We start from the raw sequence: 17,030 nt of genomic DNA on the forward strand, positions 1-17,030 counted from the left end.
TGACAAATAAACCCTTCTCGGGGCTCCAGCCAAGTACAGGTACCGATTATAAGGTATCCAGCTGAATCTAGAGGACATAATGGTCAGTTTCGTAGTAGTGTCCCTGTTCATGAGAGTTCCCGTTAAGGACTGTTAGTCCTCCTGTGGTCAAAGTTTGATAACCGTACCATTGACCTTTTTGAACACACCCTTACATCAATGAAATTCCTCTATAAGGGCAACTACTATGAACAAATGGATGTAAATGTCATGGGATTGCCCTTGTCACCGGCCTTTGCTAATTTCTACATGGAGGACTTTGAGGAGGTGACTCTGAGTTCGTCATCCTTGCACCCCAGATGCTCCTTGAGATATGTTGATGGCACCTTCGTAGTGTGGCCTGATGGACTCCAGGCTGTCTAACAGTTCCATGACCATCTGAACAGTATACATCCAAGCATTCAATTTACAACAGGGAGGGAGAAGGATGGTAGCTTCCTATTTCTGGACATTCTAAGAGGATGGAAACTGGACAGTAGCCTTATCAGAAACTCATTCACAGACTTGGGCCTCAACAATAACCACCACCATCATGCCTCCCGACATAGAGCAGCTCTTTTTACTTTGATTAACTGTGCAAAAACTATTTCAGACCTGGAGAGTTTTCCTGCGGAAATAAGATCATGACACACAATGTTGCTGCAGAATGGCACAAGGTGAAGGAAATTAATTGGGCTCTTAAAAAGGTCGACAGAAAAACCCAGAAACCTAGCAACGAGCAGGAACCTGTCGCTACCGCACGTCTTCCCTGTATTTTCACGATTTCTGGATGGATCACCAGGATCTTGAAGAAATACGACATTAATACCATTCAAAACCCACAAAGAAGCTCGTCACAGCTTATGCGTGTCAAAAGGTGACGTGGGACTCGGGTTGGTTGGTGTGTGCAGCTTCCCTGTAAATGCAAAACAACATGTATCGGCAAGTGGGGATGCACGGTGGGAACCTGCATCAAGGAGCACAGTAGGTGTATTCGTTTGGGTTACCTGGAGAAATCTGCTGTAGCAGATCCCTGCATTCACAGTGCCATAGGATTGACTTCGTCACAAAACTACTGTGTTTTGCCAGTGGCTCTTGGGGCTGCCTGGAAAAGGAAACCATTGGAATAGAGGGAAAGAATTTTAACAAAGACGAAGGTCTCGCTCTAAGTAAGAACTGGAATTTGATTGTAAACAAGGTGGGAGAGCGGGAACCTGATTGGATGAGGAATAGCCAATCAGGAGCGACCGGCTAAAGGTGTATGAATACCACCGGATTAGATGTGCCTAGGCTTCAATCCTGAAGAAGATGGCAGAGTTTATCATTGAAATGTAACAGCATATTACTGAACCTACAAAGGAACATGCTGTCTTAAATCTGGTCTAGGTAAAATTAGTGATCTTGTAGTTAGGGATCCTCTAGAAAAGAGTGATCACAGTATGATTGAATTTCTCATACAAGTGGAGGATGCAGTAGTTCAACTTTAAACCGGTGTATTATGCCTAAACAATGGAGATTACAATGGGATGAAGGTGGATTTGGCTAGTGTAGACTGGGAAAACAGGCTATATGGTGGGACAGTTGAAGTACAGTGGAAGAGTTTCAAAGAGATTATTCGTGGTGCTCAACAAAAGTATGTTCCAGTTAAAAGCCAGGACAGCAAGGTGGGGAGAGCCAGCCTTGGATAACTAAGGAAATAAGAGAAGGCATCAAACTAAAAGCTCCTGCAAACAAAGTCACCACTAAGCAAGCACTAAAGCTTATGAAAATCAATTAGCACAAAATATAAAAATGGATAGGAGAAGTTTTTATAATAACATGAAATGGAAAAGGGTAGCTAAAATGAATGTAGGTCCCTGAAAGGATGCGAAGGGGGAATTGATATCGGGTAATGAGGGAATAGCTGAGGCTTTTAATGACTTTTTTGTGTCTGTCTTCACGGTGGAGGATGCAACTAAACTGCCAAAGAGAGACGTTGTGGATGCGATGGGAGGTGAGGACCTCCGTGCAATGGCTAGCACTAAAGAGGTAGTGCTGAGCAAATTTGTGGGTCGGCAGATCCTGAAGATAAATAAATCCCCTGGTCCTGATGGAATGTATCCCCCAGGGTACTGAAAGAAATGGCAGAAGTTATAGTAGAAGTTTTGGTGATGATTTACCAAAATTCACTGAACTCTGGGCAGGTCCAGGCGCATTGGAAAACAGCGAATGTCACACCACTGTTCAAAAAAGGATGTAGCCAAAAGGCAGGTAACAGTAGGCCAGTTGTAGTTTAACATCTGTAGTTGGAGAAAGTGCCTGAAGCTGTCACAAAAGAAATAGCAAGGCACCTGAAAAGAAATGGATCCATCAAGCAGATGCAGCAGGGATTCAGCAAAGACGCGTCCTGTTTGACAAACTTACTGGAGTTCTTTGAGGATATGACGAGTGCAGTGGACAGTGGGGAATAGATGGATGTTATTTACTTGGATTTCCAGAATGTGTTCGATAAGGTGCCACATCAAAGACTTATCCATAAGATAAGGATGCATAGGGTTGGAGGTGATGTATTGGCATGGATAGAGGATTGGTTAACTAATAGAAAGCAGAGAGTTGGGATACATAGGTGTTACTCTGGTTGGCAATCAGCAGTGAGCGGTGTACCACAGGGGTCGGTGCTGGGCTCGCGACTGTTCATGATATACATTAATGATGTGGAAGAGCAGGCCGAGTGTAGTCTATCTAAGTTTGCTGATGATTCTAAATTGAATGGAAAAGCAAATTGTGCAGAAGATAGGGGGAGTCTGCAGACAGATAATAGATTAAATGAGTTGGCAATGGTCTGGCAGATGGAGTACAATGTTGGTAAATTTAATGTCATCCACTTAGGACGGAAAAATGCAAGAGAAGATTATTATTTAAATGGTAAATAAAAATTGCAGCATGCTGCTGTGCAGAGGGACTTGGGAGTGCTCGTGCATGAATCACAAAAGTTTGGTTTACAGGTGCAGCAGTCTATCAAGAAGGCAAATGGAATGTTGGCCTTCACTGCCGGAGGGATTGAATTGAAGAGCAGGGAGGTTACGCTGCAACTGTACGGGGTACTGATGAGGCCACACCTGGAGTACTGTGTGCAGTTTTGAGGAAGAATATACTGGCTTTGGAGGCATTGCAGAGTAGGTTCACCGGGTTGATTCCAGAGATGAGGGGAGTTATATTATGAAGAGAGATTGAGTCGCCTGGTTCTGTAGTTGCTGGAATTCAGAAGAATGAGAGGAGATCTTAAGGAATAGATAAGACAGAGGCAGGAAAGTTGTTTCCACTGGTAGGTGAGACTAGAACTAGGGGACATAGCCTCAAGATTCAGGGGTGTAGACTTAGGACAGAGATGAGGAGGAACTGCTTAAATAATGATGAATCTGTGGAATTCTCTGGCCAATGGAGAAGTGGAAGCTACCTCAGTAAATGTATTTAAGATAAGTTTGGATAGATTTTTGCCTAGTAGGGAAATTAAGGGTTATGGCAAAAAGGTAGGTAGGTGGAGATGACTCTATGGCCAGATCAGCCACTATCTTATTGGATGGGGAGCAGGCTGTTATAGAAGACTATTTATTGTTGTCACAATCAAAAACACCATTGATCTTCATGGTGTCTGCAAGATTACACCCATGTTCACATCCATGGTGTTAATGTACATAACAAAGGCCTTAGTACAGATCCCTGAAGTACGCTACTAATCACAGGCTTCCAGTTGCAAAAACAACTTTTTATCATCACCCTTTTTCTCACTAATGCAACTTTGGCTCCACTTTGCCAGATTGACTCTTGGCTCATAGCTGTGGAGAGGTCTCCCATGTGGGATCTTAGATTACATCAAGTGCACTACCTTCATCAACACACTTTGTTACCTCTTAAAAAGATTCAATCAAGTGTGTAAGATGGGATCTCCTCTGAGATATCCATGCAAGTATTGATTAATTTACCTCTTCTAAGTCAGATTCATCCTTACCCTGAGAAGTTTTTCTTTTTCCCCCTACTAAAGATTTAAGACCTACCAGCCTTTAATTACCTGGTTTATCACGCAGGCCTTCATGAATATTTGCTTCCAAAGTCTTGATGAATTTATCTTGGAGTCAATGCGAGGGGGGTGTGTGAACTGTAGCGCCAAATTAATATCCCCACTGGCTTGTGAGTGCTCCAGTGCTGTTCATTAGTTCTTTGTTACCTGTTGTAAAGAACAGAGTACACTAGCACTTGCCCAGAAGTTATGACCGAGGATCTTTCTATTGAGCAAGGCATCTGGTTTTGTCTGCTGAGTTCTTCATGAAACTGCTTGTGTGGTTTTCCAGCAGTCATTTATGCTGTGCACTGCTGGTTGCTTGTGAATAAGAAACATGATTTAAAGCACATTTGTTGCACTCCCCAGGGCTGTGATCCTGTGTTTCAGAGTAATGCAGTGCATTGATGACTAATTTTTGTAAAAGCTCTCTGAACAGTTGCTGGACTTTGTAATCTTTATGTAACAGGTGACTCTTAAAGGATTCTTGGTGATGCGTCTAGATTAAGTGACTCCTGTGTTGCTATAGACACAAAATGCAGGAGGAGCTCAGCAGGTCAGGCAGCATCTATGGAAATGAAAGAACAGTCAACTTTTCAGGCTCTTCTAATTCCTTTTCTCATTCCCTTTCTGATATGTTGGTCCGTGGCCTCCACTTTTTCCTTGATGAGGTCGCTTTCAAGTTGCAGGAACATCCCTTCATATTTCATCTAGGTAACCTCCAGCCTGATGGCATTTCACCAACTTCCGATAATATTTTTCCCCTCCCCTTCCCTTTTCTTCAATTCTCCACTCTGGTCTCTTATTACTTCTTCTCACTTAATTATCACCTCCCCGTAGTGACCCTCCTTCCCTTTTTCCAATGATGCACTCTCCTGTCCTATTAGATTCCTTCCTCTCCTGTCCTTTGCCTTTTCCGCCTAGCATTCTCACTTCAGATTCTTACTTCATCCCCCTTCCACCACCTACTTGGCTTCACCTATCACCTTCTAGATCGTCTTCCTTCCCCTCCCCACAGCACCTTATTCTGGCATCATTCCCCTTTCCAGTTTTGATAAGTGGCATGAAACATTCATTTCCATAAATGCTGCCTGATCTGGTGAGTTCCTCCAGCATGTGTGTGTTGCTCTGGATTCCCAGCATCTGCAGAATTTTTCATATATATGTGTTGCTACAGAACTGGTTTATTTTAGTAAAATGAATAAATGAAAAAAATTTGTTTCATCTTTTCTTCAGGCAGATTCGTCAGAGTTAAAAGCTGTTAAGTAGCAACAAATACAGGACGGCTGCAAGTAACAGCAAGTGTACTGGAATAGTTAGTTGGATAATAGTTTAGTGATTATAGTTCTAACTCATTGTCATGGATCTCTGGCTGCTGACCAATTCACTCGGTAATTTGGGCCCTTTGAACATTAGTCAATTAGTTAATTACAGACTGAAACAATGCTGTGACTTTTGAGAGCAGGGGATAATCTATATTAAAGTGGACTTTTTCAGTCCCCCCGTAATGCATTAGAGGGTATGCCTTATTAACTTTCCATCACTTATGTAAATATCTTAAGATTAAAAAAAAACAAATTCTCTTGAATCAACACACACAAAGCGCTGGTGCAACACAGCAGGCCAGGCAGCATTTATAGGAAGAAGTACAGTCGACGTTTTGGGCCGAGACCGTTTGTCAACCACTCCTGATGAAGGGTCTCAGCCCGACACATTGATTGTACTTCTTCCTATTGATGCTGCCTGGCCTGCTGCGTTCCACCAGCATTTTGTGTGTGTGTTGCTTGAATTTCCAGCATCTACAGATTTCCTCATGTTTGCGAAATTCTCTTGAATGATTCTTTTTGTAAATGATTCATTTTGTATCCATACTGTCTTCCTCGTTTTCCCCAAATTGTTATGGAGATAGTATCTTATATAATAACACCTGCACGAGGATTTTCCATTAATAACTTGTCCTGTTTCTGATTGAAAGTATTGTGTCTGCATCTGTGCATCACACAATTCTTGCATGTGCCAGTGTGTGTCATAAACCTTTTGTATCTTAGTAAGAATAGTAGTGCTAGTCTTTTTATCTCCTAAGTGTTCATGCTTATTTTAGAAAGGTATTTAGTGCATAAACACAACAAACTGTTCTTGAGTTCTTTTACTGTTGCAAAAGGACTATTCTATTGCTCTTCAAAGAGAGCAAGAATAACACTGAGCATTCTTCAAATTTTGTTATTGTGTTATGCATGAGAATTGATTTGAAGATGTTTAAATATGTAGAGAGGTGTAAAGTTTAAGAAGAGCGTTCTACAGAGTTGTGCTGAGGTGACTGATACTGCCAATGGGGTGGGGTAGTAAGCAGAAAATACATGGGTGTAAGGGTGCAAGAAGAGGACAAGACTGGAGTAGGTGCTGAAGAAAAGATGGTTTACCTTTTGAGAGCAGTCAGAACATATGAACATAAGTGAGGCATAGATCGTAGTTCAGCAAAACATCAAAGTTTTACAATTACACTAAACAGGTGTTTGAGTTTTGTTGAATCGAGGGAAAGATCCTGGAGGGAGAAAAGAGTTACACTGAACTGGCAATACCTATACCTATTGGAGGCTGGAAATGGCATGTGTGGTAAACAGAAGCCAGAACCAAAAGCAATGATCCCAATGTCATGCAATGCTTATCACTGCAAGTGAATGAGTTTCTATACTGACGTGATGTTTCATCAGAATGAATCAATCCCTTCTCAAGGGACCAATGGTTGAATGGGTACATTAATCATTCCATATTAAAACCCTGCAGGAAATACTTCCCACTGAAGTTTGCAGCCTTCCATATCTTCTCTGTGTCTCTCCTGGAGGAACTCGGGCATATCTATGGAACTGAATAAGCAGTCAACGTTTTGGGTCAAGACCCTTTCTCAGGATTGAGAAAGAAGGGGAGAGGTGTCAGAATGGTGGTGGGGGGGGGGGGGGTGAAGGAGCATAGCTGGAAGGGGAGAGGTGAAGTTTAGATGGGTAGGAAAGGTCAAGTGCTGGAGAAGAAGGAATCTGATAAGTGAGGAGAGTGGACCATAGGAGAAGGGGAAGGATGAGAGGCACCAGGGGGAGGTGATAGACATGTGAAAGGGGGTAAGAGGCCAGTGCAGGGAAAAGAACAGAGGAAGGGGAGGGATGATCTACAGATGACTCCAGCAGATTCATAGGTAGACTGTTGCCTCACCTTGAAGCACTGTTTGAGGCACTGAAGGGAGGTGATGAGGAAGCTGAATGGGCAGCTGTAGCACTTTGGCCACTTGCAGGGATAAGTGTGGGGAGGGATAAATGGACAATTCAGAGTTCAATGTTCTTTCTTGTCTACATTGTTGGCAATATTCCTACTAAAATGGTGACATCAAAATAATCATTGTATCAAGCACTCCTTACATGTTGGTGCCTCTGGGATTGTTTTGTCTATGGTTGAGCATGTGGAAATTGTAGAATTTATTTATCGGAGCATGTGTTGACATTGGAGTTTACGTACCAGTTCATGATACGACCAGTCAGGATAGTCTCCACTGTGCAACTGAAGAAGTTTGTCAAAAGGCGACATGATACTGTAGTCCTGACGAAGGGTCTCGGCCCGAAACGTCGACAGTGCTTCTCCCTGTAGATGCTACCTGGTCTGCAGTGTTCCACCAGCATTTTGTGTGTGTTGCACGATACTGTAGTGGTTAGCACGACGCTATTACAGCTCAGGGCATTCCGGAGTTCAAGTTCAATTCTGGCGCTGTTCTGTAAGGAGTCTCTTTGCCTCCACCCATAAATGCGTGTGTTTTCCCATGCTGCTCAAAGACGTCCTGGGTAGGTTAATTGGGGTTGTGGGGTTGCAGGGACAGCATGGCGGGAAGGGCCTCATCTGCGCGGTGTGGCTAAATAAATAAATAATAACTGTGAGAGCAGTTTCAATAGAAGAACAGTTATGACAACTAAAAGTTGACTTGCATTAGATGTGTTAGCCTGGTATTATTTATGGACAAGCTAATGGAATCTTCATTCAAAGGTGCAATATAGAAAATATAGATATTCAAATTACCATTTAGTGGGCATGGATTTCAAAGCTAAAGATTTTGCTTTAACCAACCTTCATGCATACTTTAACTTTGACCTCTTTTGGGTCTACTTTAATATGACTTGATTCTTGGAAAGGTCTTTAAGAATCAGAATGGTGGAATTATCAAGTAGGTTGCATCATGTGGACTTGGGACAAATCACAATGAATGGACAGGTTAAGGAGGCATTTAGTGCTAACATATGTTGTTCACGAGTTAAATAATTTGAACCCTGGTCCAAATACAGTATCAATTTGTGGATGATATCAAATTTCTGGTATTATTAATCCTGAGAGCTGTGACATTTTCTAAACTGTGACCAAAAGGTTTTAATAAACTTCCTGACAGGATATGTAAGCAAATGAATTTCAATGTTGATTAAAATGGGATGGATCTTCTACAGTTTGGAAAATGTCTAAAAGAATCTAGGGATTCAGAATAATATTTCATTAGATTAAGGTTCGCTTCTAGAATTGAAACCAGTAGCAGATGTTTGAAGGTATTGGTTAGATGTGCTAGATAATCTGTGAAGTTCTTGTCTCTGTTACATAATGGATCTAGAAACGATATGGAAAGGTTGAGCTGGAAGGAAAAAGCTTTGAAGATGATTCCTACAATAGGTTGATTGAACTATTAGAATATTTAATTTTCTGATTTAATTGATACATCCTTGAGACTCAGTCACTCATATACAATGCACCATTTCCAAAAAAAACTTCCAGATGGTGCAAAATGTTTGTAAACAGTGAAGGGGGATAGTGGCAAACTGTGAGAGGTTATAGACAGGCTGAAATAGAGTGAACTTGGAGAGTGAAATTTAACAGAATTGCAAAGTAATACATTTTGATATAAAGTTTGAGAAAAGATAAATAAAATGAAATATTAATTTCTAAAATTAGTACAGAGCGGAGACATCAGTACACAAATATTTAAGGGTTACCAGGCAGGCTCAGAGATCTTTAAAGAAAATATTCAAATGTTGTAGAGTCAAAGATCATAAACACAAGTAGGTCATGTTGAACCTCCATAAAACACTGAGCTCAACTGGAGAGCTGTGTCCATTTTAGGTTATTGTATGCTAGAAGCTATTTTATAGCTCCTGAAAGTGCTAAGAAAATTTAGTCCAGCAATGCTAGAGGTAAGAAACTTCAATTATGTGGATAGACTTGAGAATAGGAATTGGTCTCCTTACAGTAGAAATAGATGGGAGGTGATTTCCTTGCAGTCTTCAAAATCATGTACCTAGATACAGTGAGTGAAAAGAAATTATTCATGTTGACAAGGTTGAAAACCAGAGGGCACAGACTTAATCTGACTGGCAGTGGTGACATGAGGAAAATCTTTTTTCCCCTTTGTAGTGGGAATTATCATCTGGAAGTTATTATATGAAAGCTAATAGAGTTGTTGCCTTCAGAAGGAAATTTAATAGATATTTGAGAGAGAGAGAGAGATACTGCAAATCTACAGAGCAGGAACCATGACATAACATGGATTGCCAATTTTTTCATGGTGCCTGCTTGGTGCTGTAATGATTCTGTGCTTGAATAGAGAACAGTTTTTCATCAAAGATTTGACTGAAGGATATCCCACAGTTGTGAAGCTGTTCAACAGGGATGTAAAAATCTCTTTGTTTGCAGTGAAACCTTTTGTAGTAGCACCCCCCACCCCCCCCCCAAATTAGTGCTATAAGTGTGATGGTTATGAATAAGCCCACAAAGATGTTGAGGAATTTCTTTGAAAGCAGTGAGGAAGTCTCCACTTTTTATACAGTTGTGACATGTCAACAACTGCATGAGAACAATGGTAGCATAATGAAAGTAAAAAAAAACTTGAAGTCCTCCGTTGGAGTTGACCGTGGATGTTGCGTCCTAGCAGTCTGCGTTCAATATGCAAGCCAGGGCAGTACGATATAGAGAGCAACCAGTTGCTCTTGCAGCAGGCTCCCCCTCTCCATATAGCTGATGAAGTTTGGCAGCAGTGGCATCACAGGAGTTGCCAGTCAGCGTTGAACTCAACATGGGGCTGCCTTAGGGATTCCAGCTCCAGGTTTTTCCCTCAGGGTTTACTCCTGAAGCCTTCACCATTAGTGGGTAAGGCCACAAAGCAATGAAGGTTTGAGATCAGAGTTTTTTCTTCTAGGTGGCCTAACAACCGCAGTTGACAAGCCCCATCTGTCTGCAGCAACTTTGTTTTTTAAGGAGCTAGTAACCCACCTTTACCCCACCCTTTCTCTTGTCAGTATAAGCAGGGCTTAGTAGCTGAGGCGCAGGTGAAAGACAGGAGCTTGACTTGGTTGTCAGAGGCTATTTGAGATGCATGCCATTGGGAGCATATAATTGGTAATGGGAACTTATCCACATTACCAACCCCCACCAGCAATGACAACTTTATGGAATCTAAAAAGAATTATAAATGCTGTGAAATTGGGAAAAATCAGAAAATACTGCAAATAATAATGCTCAACTCTTCACACAAATGCTATCTGATCGAGTAATGTTTCGGGTTCACAACTCTTTATCAAGGTCCTTGAATTGAAAAGTTTCAGTGTTTCTGTGAGTGAATGCTGCCTGACCTAAGTGTTCCTGACATTCTTTGTTATGGTGGGATAGTGATTAAGTAACTGGTCGGGCTGCCGCCTGATTGCTCAATCTCACGTGAAAGTCGTTTTTAAAAAATTCAGGATATATTGGCACAGGGAATTAAGGTGGGAGGGGGCCACAGAGCATAGGCACACTAGCAGGGGCCTGTTTCTGTACTGTGGCTCTGTGACACACTTGGGATTGCACATAAGAAGGATGCAGATGCTGAAAATAAAGACCAAGCCGCATCATTGGCTGCGTTCTTCTGATCTCATTATTTTGGGAGAGAGGTAACCTTTCTGGGATATAATGAACCTTTTCAGGTTGTTCTCTGTTGGGTGACAGTCAGTGCTGTATAGGATGTATTTGATGAAAGATTGGATCTGATGGCTGACTGTGGCTCATTAGCTTTGTGTCATTGAGAGAATTGGCCACAGCAACTGAGATGACTCCTTCAGAATTTGAAGCAGCTAATCCTGCACAGCAGACCATGTATTTCCCCCATCCACTCCCTAGCCACCTTTCCATTAAATTCAAGTCCCCACCTTTGTGGATTGTTGGTTTTGTTACCCTGTCCTTGTCTGAACATTGTCCTTCACAGTTTCCTTTCCAGGATGGTTCATCCACTTTGTGTAAACCTGATATCCAGTGTCCAGGCTAGATATCCATTGTGTGAGTTTCTCCCAACCTAGCAAAGCATCTCAAATTTGGCATCCCTTTCACCCACTCATTTGAAAGCAAGTTAGTGCTGTCCTATGCACCATTCCAGTGCAAACTTCCAGTGGCAGCGTTAAGTGGTATAAAGGGTACACTGCATTTTTCAGAAGAACGACTCGCTAATAGTCTGGAAATTAATGATCTTTTATGCATTTGGAAAGAATAGATCATCCAGTAATTTTGATTTAACAATATGACAAGGAGAATGGTGGTTTTATGTCTACAAGTAATTTTAAGAGGGTGTTTATACGATGCATTTGAGAGTGGATTATCAGGTTATAATGGGGTTGAAAGAAGAATGAGCACAGCAGTTAACAAGGCACAGGCAGATGGATTGAATTGAAATTGGTTTATTGTTGTCACATTTACCGAGGTACAGTGAAAAGCTTGTCTTGCTGGTTCTAGTACTCTCACAACAGGAATAAAGGTTTATGAGGATAGCACAGGGAAATGGTAGCGTGGTAGTAAAACTGCCATGGTTGTTAAATGGTGGAGCAGGGTTAATGGGCCTACAACCTCATCCCATTGATTACTTTTTCTGGTTTGCTTTTTTCTGTCAATTCTGCACTTTCCACCAGAATAATCTCTCGTCAATTTGCTTCACTTGAATAATTCATTCAATTGAGAATTATCAGATGGTTTTAAATGTGACGCACTCCACACCACCACTAGTGATGAGTTTACAGGTTGTTACTATACGCATGAATATCTTGTAGTTTTGACCAGAGTAGCTGAGCTATACATTGCATTAAGATCAACATAAACTTAAGGAGCCCATTTGCTGCAGACCTGTTCCAGGTTTAGGGTCTCAACTGTAAGTATTGCATTGTGTAATTTAAACTTCGTGGCTTGTTTTTCACTTAAATGCACTGTACTTTCCCTTGTTCCCTATTGGAAATTTGACCTTCCAGTCCCATATCAGAATTTTTTCAGTGTTTGGTTTTACAGACATTACCATCGATTACCACTTCTTTCTACACTTACCCCGGTAGTTTCATGTTGTTTTTCATATTGTTGACAGGCCTTGCGAGAGGGAAAGCGCTGCGTCACTGCTCATTGGCTGAACACAGTCTTAAAGAAGAAGAAGATGGTTCCACCTCACAGAGCACTTCATTTTCCCGTAGCTTTCCCACCAGGTGGAAAACCCTGCTCTCAACATGTAAGTAACCAGCTACAGGAGTTTCACATTGGCTTAATAATTAACTTTGTTGAAAACTTCTGAGCGTTAGTCACCATGCGAGCTTGTCAATAAGCAGGACAGTGCACCCTAGAGCGGAAGACATATACTTAATGTATTGTGTTTGAAGATTATCCTGTTGTATACAAGTATAATAATTATGTAATATTAAAAAACAAAAAGGTAGAACAAAAGACGAAATTAGAAATGTGCAATACTTTTATCAGGCTTCTGAATCGGTACGGATAAACTTCATTCACCACTAGATTGAATTGAGTCTGTGACCTGCAGACTCACTTTCAAAGACTCTTTATAACTTGTCAGTATTACTTTTATTTGCACAGTTTGTCATCTCTTGTCAGTCTTCTGTTTACATAGAATTTTATGAAGAATCTGTAAATGCCTGCATGAAAATGATTTTCAAGGTATTTTATATTAACATATGCATGTCATAAATTTAATTTGAACTTTAATTTTCTGGGATCTGGATGTCATTGCCAAGGCCAGTATTTGTTGCATATCCCTTAAAGATGCCGATGACATCCATTTGAGAGTTTTATTTAAAAATCAATTGACCATAGATGTGCATCAGCAATTTGGGATTTTGTGGGGCCTGTGCTGATGAAAAATACTCCTTTTTAGACCAACTTTTACATTCCTTTCAAACATACCTGAAAAATAATCAACTCAAAACTGGCTTCGACAGCAAGCATTGTTCCCATTACAGACCATGGGGTGTAGAAGTAAGATAGCCCATTCAGCCCATCATGCCTGTTCTGCCATTCAGTCGTGGTTATTTTTTTTAAAGGCTCCCTTCTCTCTGTAGCCCTTAACCCTTTTACCAATTAAAAATTTATCAATCTTTACCAACATAAAGCGTGGGAGAAACTCAACAGTTTATCCAGCATCTGTGGAGGAATAGACAGACAGACAGACATACTTTATTGATCCCAAGGGAAATTGGGTTTTGTTACAGCCACACCAACCAAGAATAGTGAAGAAATATAGCAATATAAAACCATAAATTATTAAATAATAATAAGTTAATCATGCCAAGTGGAAATAAGTCCAGGACCAGCCTATTGGCTCAGGGTGTCTGACACTCCGAGGGAGGGGTTGTAAAGTTTGATGGCCACAGGCAGGAATGACTTCCTACCTGTTGGAAATTGGACAGCTGACATTTTCTATCGAGTCCCTTCATCAGGAGTAGAAATAAAGAGGGGAGTTGGGAGAAGCGGTGGAGGAAGAGATGGGTGGTAGGTGGATCAGTTGAGGGGTGGGGAATGACAAAGGGCTAATGGAGAATAAATCTGATAGGATAGTGGAACATGAACTAATGGGAGGGTAGTGGGGAGGAAAACTGGTCAGAAAAGTATTTTGGGTGATGGGCAGGTTGAGAGGGAAGAGGAAGGAAAGGTGATGGGGGTTGGTGCGAAAAGTTGGGGAACAGAACTAAGTTGTTAAGTGAGGTTAGAGAAATCAATGTTCATGCCGTCAGGTTGGAGGCTACCAAGGCAGAATATGAGGAGCTGTTCCTCTAACCTCCATTCGGTAATAGAAGTAGGTGGCTGTACAGACCTGTTGATGTGAAAATGGAAAGTGGAATTAAAATGGTTGGTCACCTGGAAAACCCAGCTGGTTACTGTGGACGGAACAAAGTACTCGATAAATAGATTTTGCCACTTTCCCCCCCATCTGCATTGTCCAACTACCAATCTCTATCTTAAATATACCCAATGACTTGGCTTCCAGAGCCCTCTGTGGCTACAAATTCATTGCCCCCTCTAGCTGAAGCAATTTCTCTTCATCAAAATCTTATCAATCTGTACCAGCACCAGGCATTGGAGGAACTCGGCAGTCTAGATAGCATCTATGGAGGAACTTGGGACAGCTGACATTGGGCGGCACGTAGCGTAGTGGTTAGTACAGCAGTGATCTGGGCTCAATTCCTGCCGCTGTCTAAGGTATCTGTACGTTCTTCTTGTGACTGGGTGGGTTTCTCCGGGTATTCTGGTATCCTACAGTCCAAACACCTAACAATTGGTAGGTTAATTGGTTATTGTAAATTGGCTAGGGTTAAATCAGGGGTTGCTGGGCAGCACAGCTCAGAGGGCAGAAAGGGCCTACTCTTCACTGTATCTCAATAAATAAATAGAAATGTCCGTTGCAAAGGGACGTTCCTTTTATTCTGATGCAGTGCCATTGGATTTTAGACTCTCCCACTGATGGAAGCATCCTCTCCATGTACATACCTTTCAGTATCTGGCTTTCCTCATGTATTAGGAATTTTATTCCTGGTATCATTCTTGTGAACTTGCTCTGGGCCCTCTTCAGGACCAGCACACCCTTCCTTGGATACAAGGGCCAAAATTGCTGTCAGTATTCCAAATGAAGTTGGGTTTATATTCTAATCCTCAGAAAATGAATACTATGGTTTCATTTACTGCTTTTACTACCAACTCAGTCTGCAAGTTAACCCCGAGGGAATCCTAAACTAAGAATCCATTCAATTGCACCTCTGATTTCTGAAATTTCTCCCCATTTAGAGAAAAGTCTGCACCTTTATTGCTGGCCGGTGGTGCATTAACCTTTGCACCTGAGTTTGAGGCGAGCAGTCCCAGGTTCAAATCTGGTCTGCTCCTTGTACCACTTTCCATCCATGCTGGGTTGAGCATTAAGCCAGCAACTCTGCCTCGTTACAAAAAAAAACAGATGAATGTTTTTGCCACTTGATCCACCACAAGGCTCAGAGAGGAACAATTGCACCTTTATTCTTTCTACCAAGGTGCATAAGCATATACTTATGTATGTTGTTTTCCTTCTGCAGCCTTCCTGGCTCCATGATACCACAAGTTCCTCCACCTGTCTTGATATCCTCTGCAAACTTGGTCACAATGTCATCAGTTCCTTCATCTAGATCATTAATTTTTAAATTGAAAAGTTGCGCTTTCAACATCGACCCCTTCAGAACTCCACAGATCACAGGTAGCCATCCTGGAAAGAGACCTCTTTATCTCCACATTCTGACTCCTGCCAGTCAGCCTTCTCTCTTTGCTGTTACTTTGCCTGTATTCTACCTTGTTTAGCACTGCTGTGCCTGGTGCCTTGTCAAAGCCCTTCTAAAAATTCAGTTAAATAACATACACCATCTCTCTTTTGGAAGCCCCCCCCCCCCTCCCCCTCAACAGTGGGACTTACCCATGCTATTCACATTTGTAACTGGTTTTGTAATGTTTCTGTGATTTAAAATTGAGGGATGTAGATTTCCTGTATAAATGACTAGTAGGGTAAATGCACGCAAGCATTTTCCACTGAGGTTGTTGAGTCTACCACTGGAGGTCATGGGTTAAGGGCAAAATGTGAAATGTTTAAGAGGAACAAGAGGGGAAACTTCATTCAGGATGGTGAGAGTGTGGAGTGAGCTGCCTGTGGAAATGGTGGATATGGGTTCGATTTCAACATTTAAGAGAAATTTGGATAGCTTTGTGACCGGGAGGGTTATGGACGGCTATGGTGTGGGTGTAGGTTGGTAGGACTAAGCAGTGTAATAGTTTGGCGTGGACTCAATGGGCTGACAGGCCTGTTTCTATATGACTCCATGACTCTGTTACAGCAGTTATGCTGAAAAATCTGGTCTTTGCTTTGAATCACAAATGGAAGCAAAAATTTATTGGCTTCCATTTCTTTGTTTTTAATTGTATTTTGATAATGTTTTTAACAAAAATAATGTTCACTTGCATATTTCATGGCATACTGAATGTTCTTGATGATAAACTAAGGCCCTGCTTTGTATAACCACTGCCTTAAACTGCATTTTGACTTTAAGATGTCATGAAAGCCATCAGTTTGAAGCTACTAGTGTGTACCACTGTTGTGTTCAAAGGTTCATTTATTGTCAGAGTATACAACTGAAATTCTTCAATTATCCACATAGCCGTGAAACCATGAAAGAAAAGAAAGGCATCATGGTCATCAACTCCCAAATCCAAATTTTTATTTTTATTTCTTATTGTAATTTATAATATTTCTATGTACTGTACTGCTTCCATAAAACAAATTTCATGGCATATGGAATGTCAGTGATATTAAACCTCATCCTGATTCATTTGGATGAGTTATTCTTGGAAGAATGATTGTGCAGGGCAATGATTGGTGAAGTTCAGTTTGGCATTGTTATAACTTCTGCCCCACTGTAAGAAGCTAGTCACTCGAGCATGAGCAAGAAGATGCATGTCATTCATTCCTTTCAATAATTGTCAAAAAAAAAACTGATCAGTTGATTGTTTCTGAGATACTTTGAAATTTACCTTCTATCATGAAAATCATTCAGGCAAATCAAAACGTGGTTTTCTTTTCCTTGAACAGTTAATGCAAGTGTGTCAGCCTCTGGAGTCTAATGGGAAGGCAGTATGGAAAACAGATTTACAGATG

General features: G+C 41.3%; 1 protein-coding gene across 1 annotated transcript in view; it reads left to right on the forward strand.

Moving 5' to 3' along the window:
* Nucleotides 1–17,030, forward strand: part of paxip1 (PAX interacting (with transcription-activation domain) protein 1) — a 133,505-nt gene that overhangs the window by 62,859 nt on the left and 53,616 nt on the right. Inside the window, exon 10 of the mRNA XM_073054904.1 lies at nucleotides 12,444–12,581. Within this exon, the coding sequence (XP_072911005.1) occupies nucleotides 12,444–12,581 (138 nt within the window). The remainder of the gene's footprint in view (nucleotides 1–12,443; nucleotides 12,582–17,030) is intronic.

This window comes from Hemitrygon akajei, chromosome 8 (assembly GCF_048418815.1).
Source record: "Hemitrygon akajei chromosome 8, sHemAka1.3, whole genome shotgun sequence".
In the NCBI taxonomy this organism is placed as follows: domain Eukaryota; kingdom Metazoa; phylum Chordata; class Chondrichthyes; order Myliobatiformes; family Dasyatidae; genus Hemitrygon; species Hemitrygon akajei.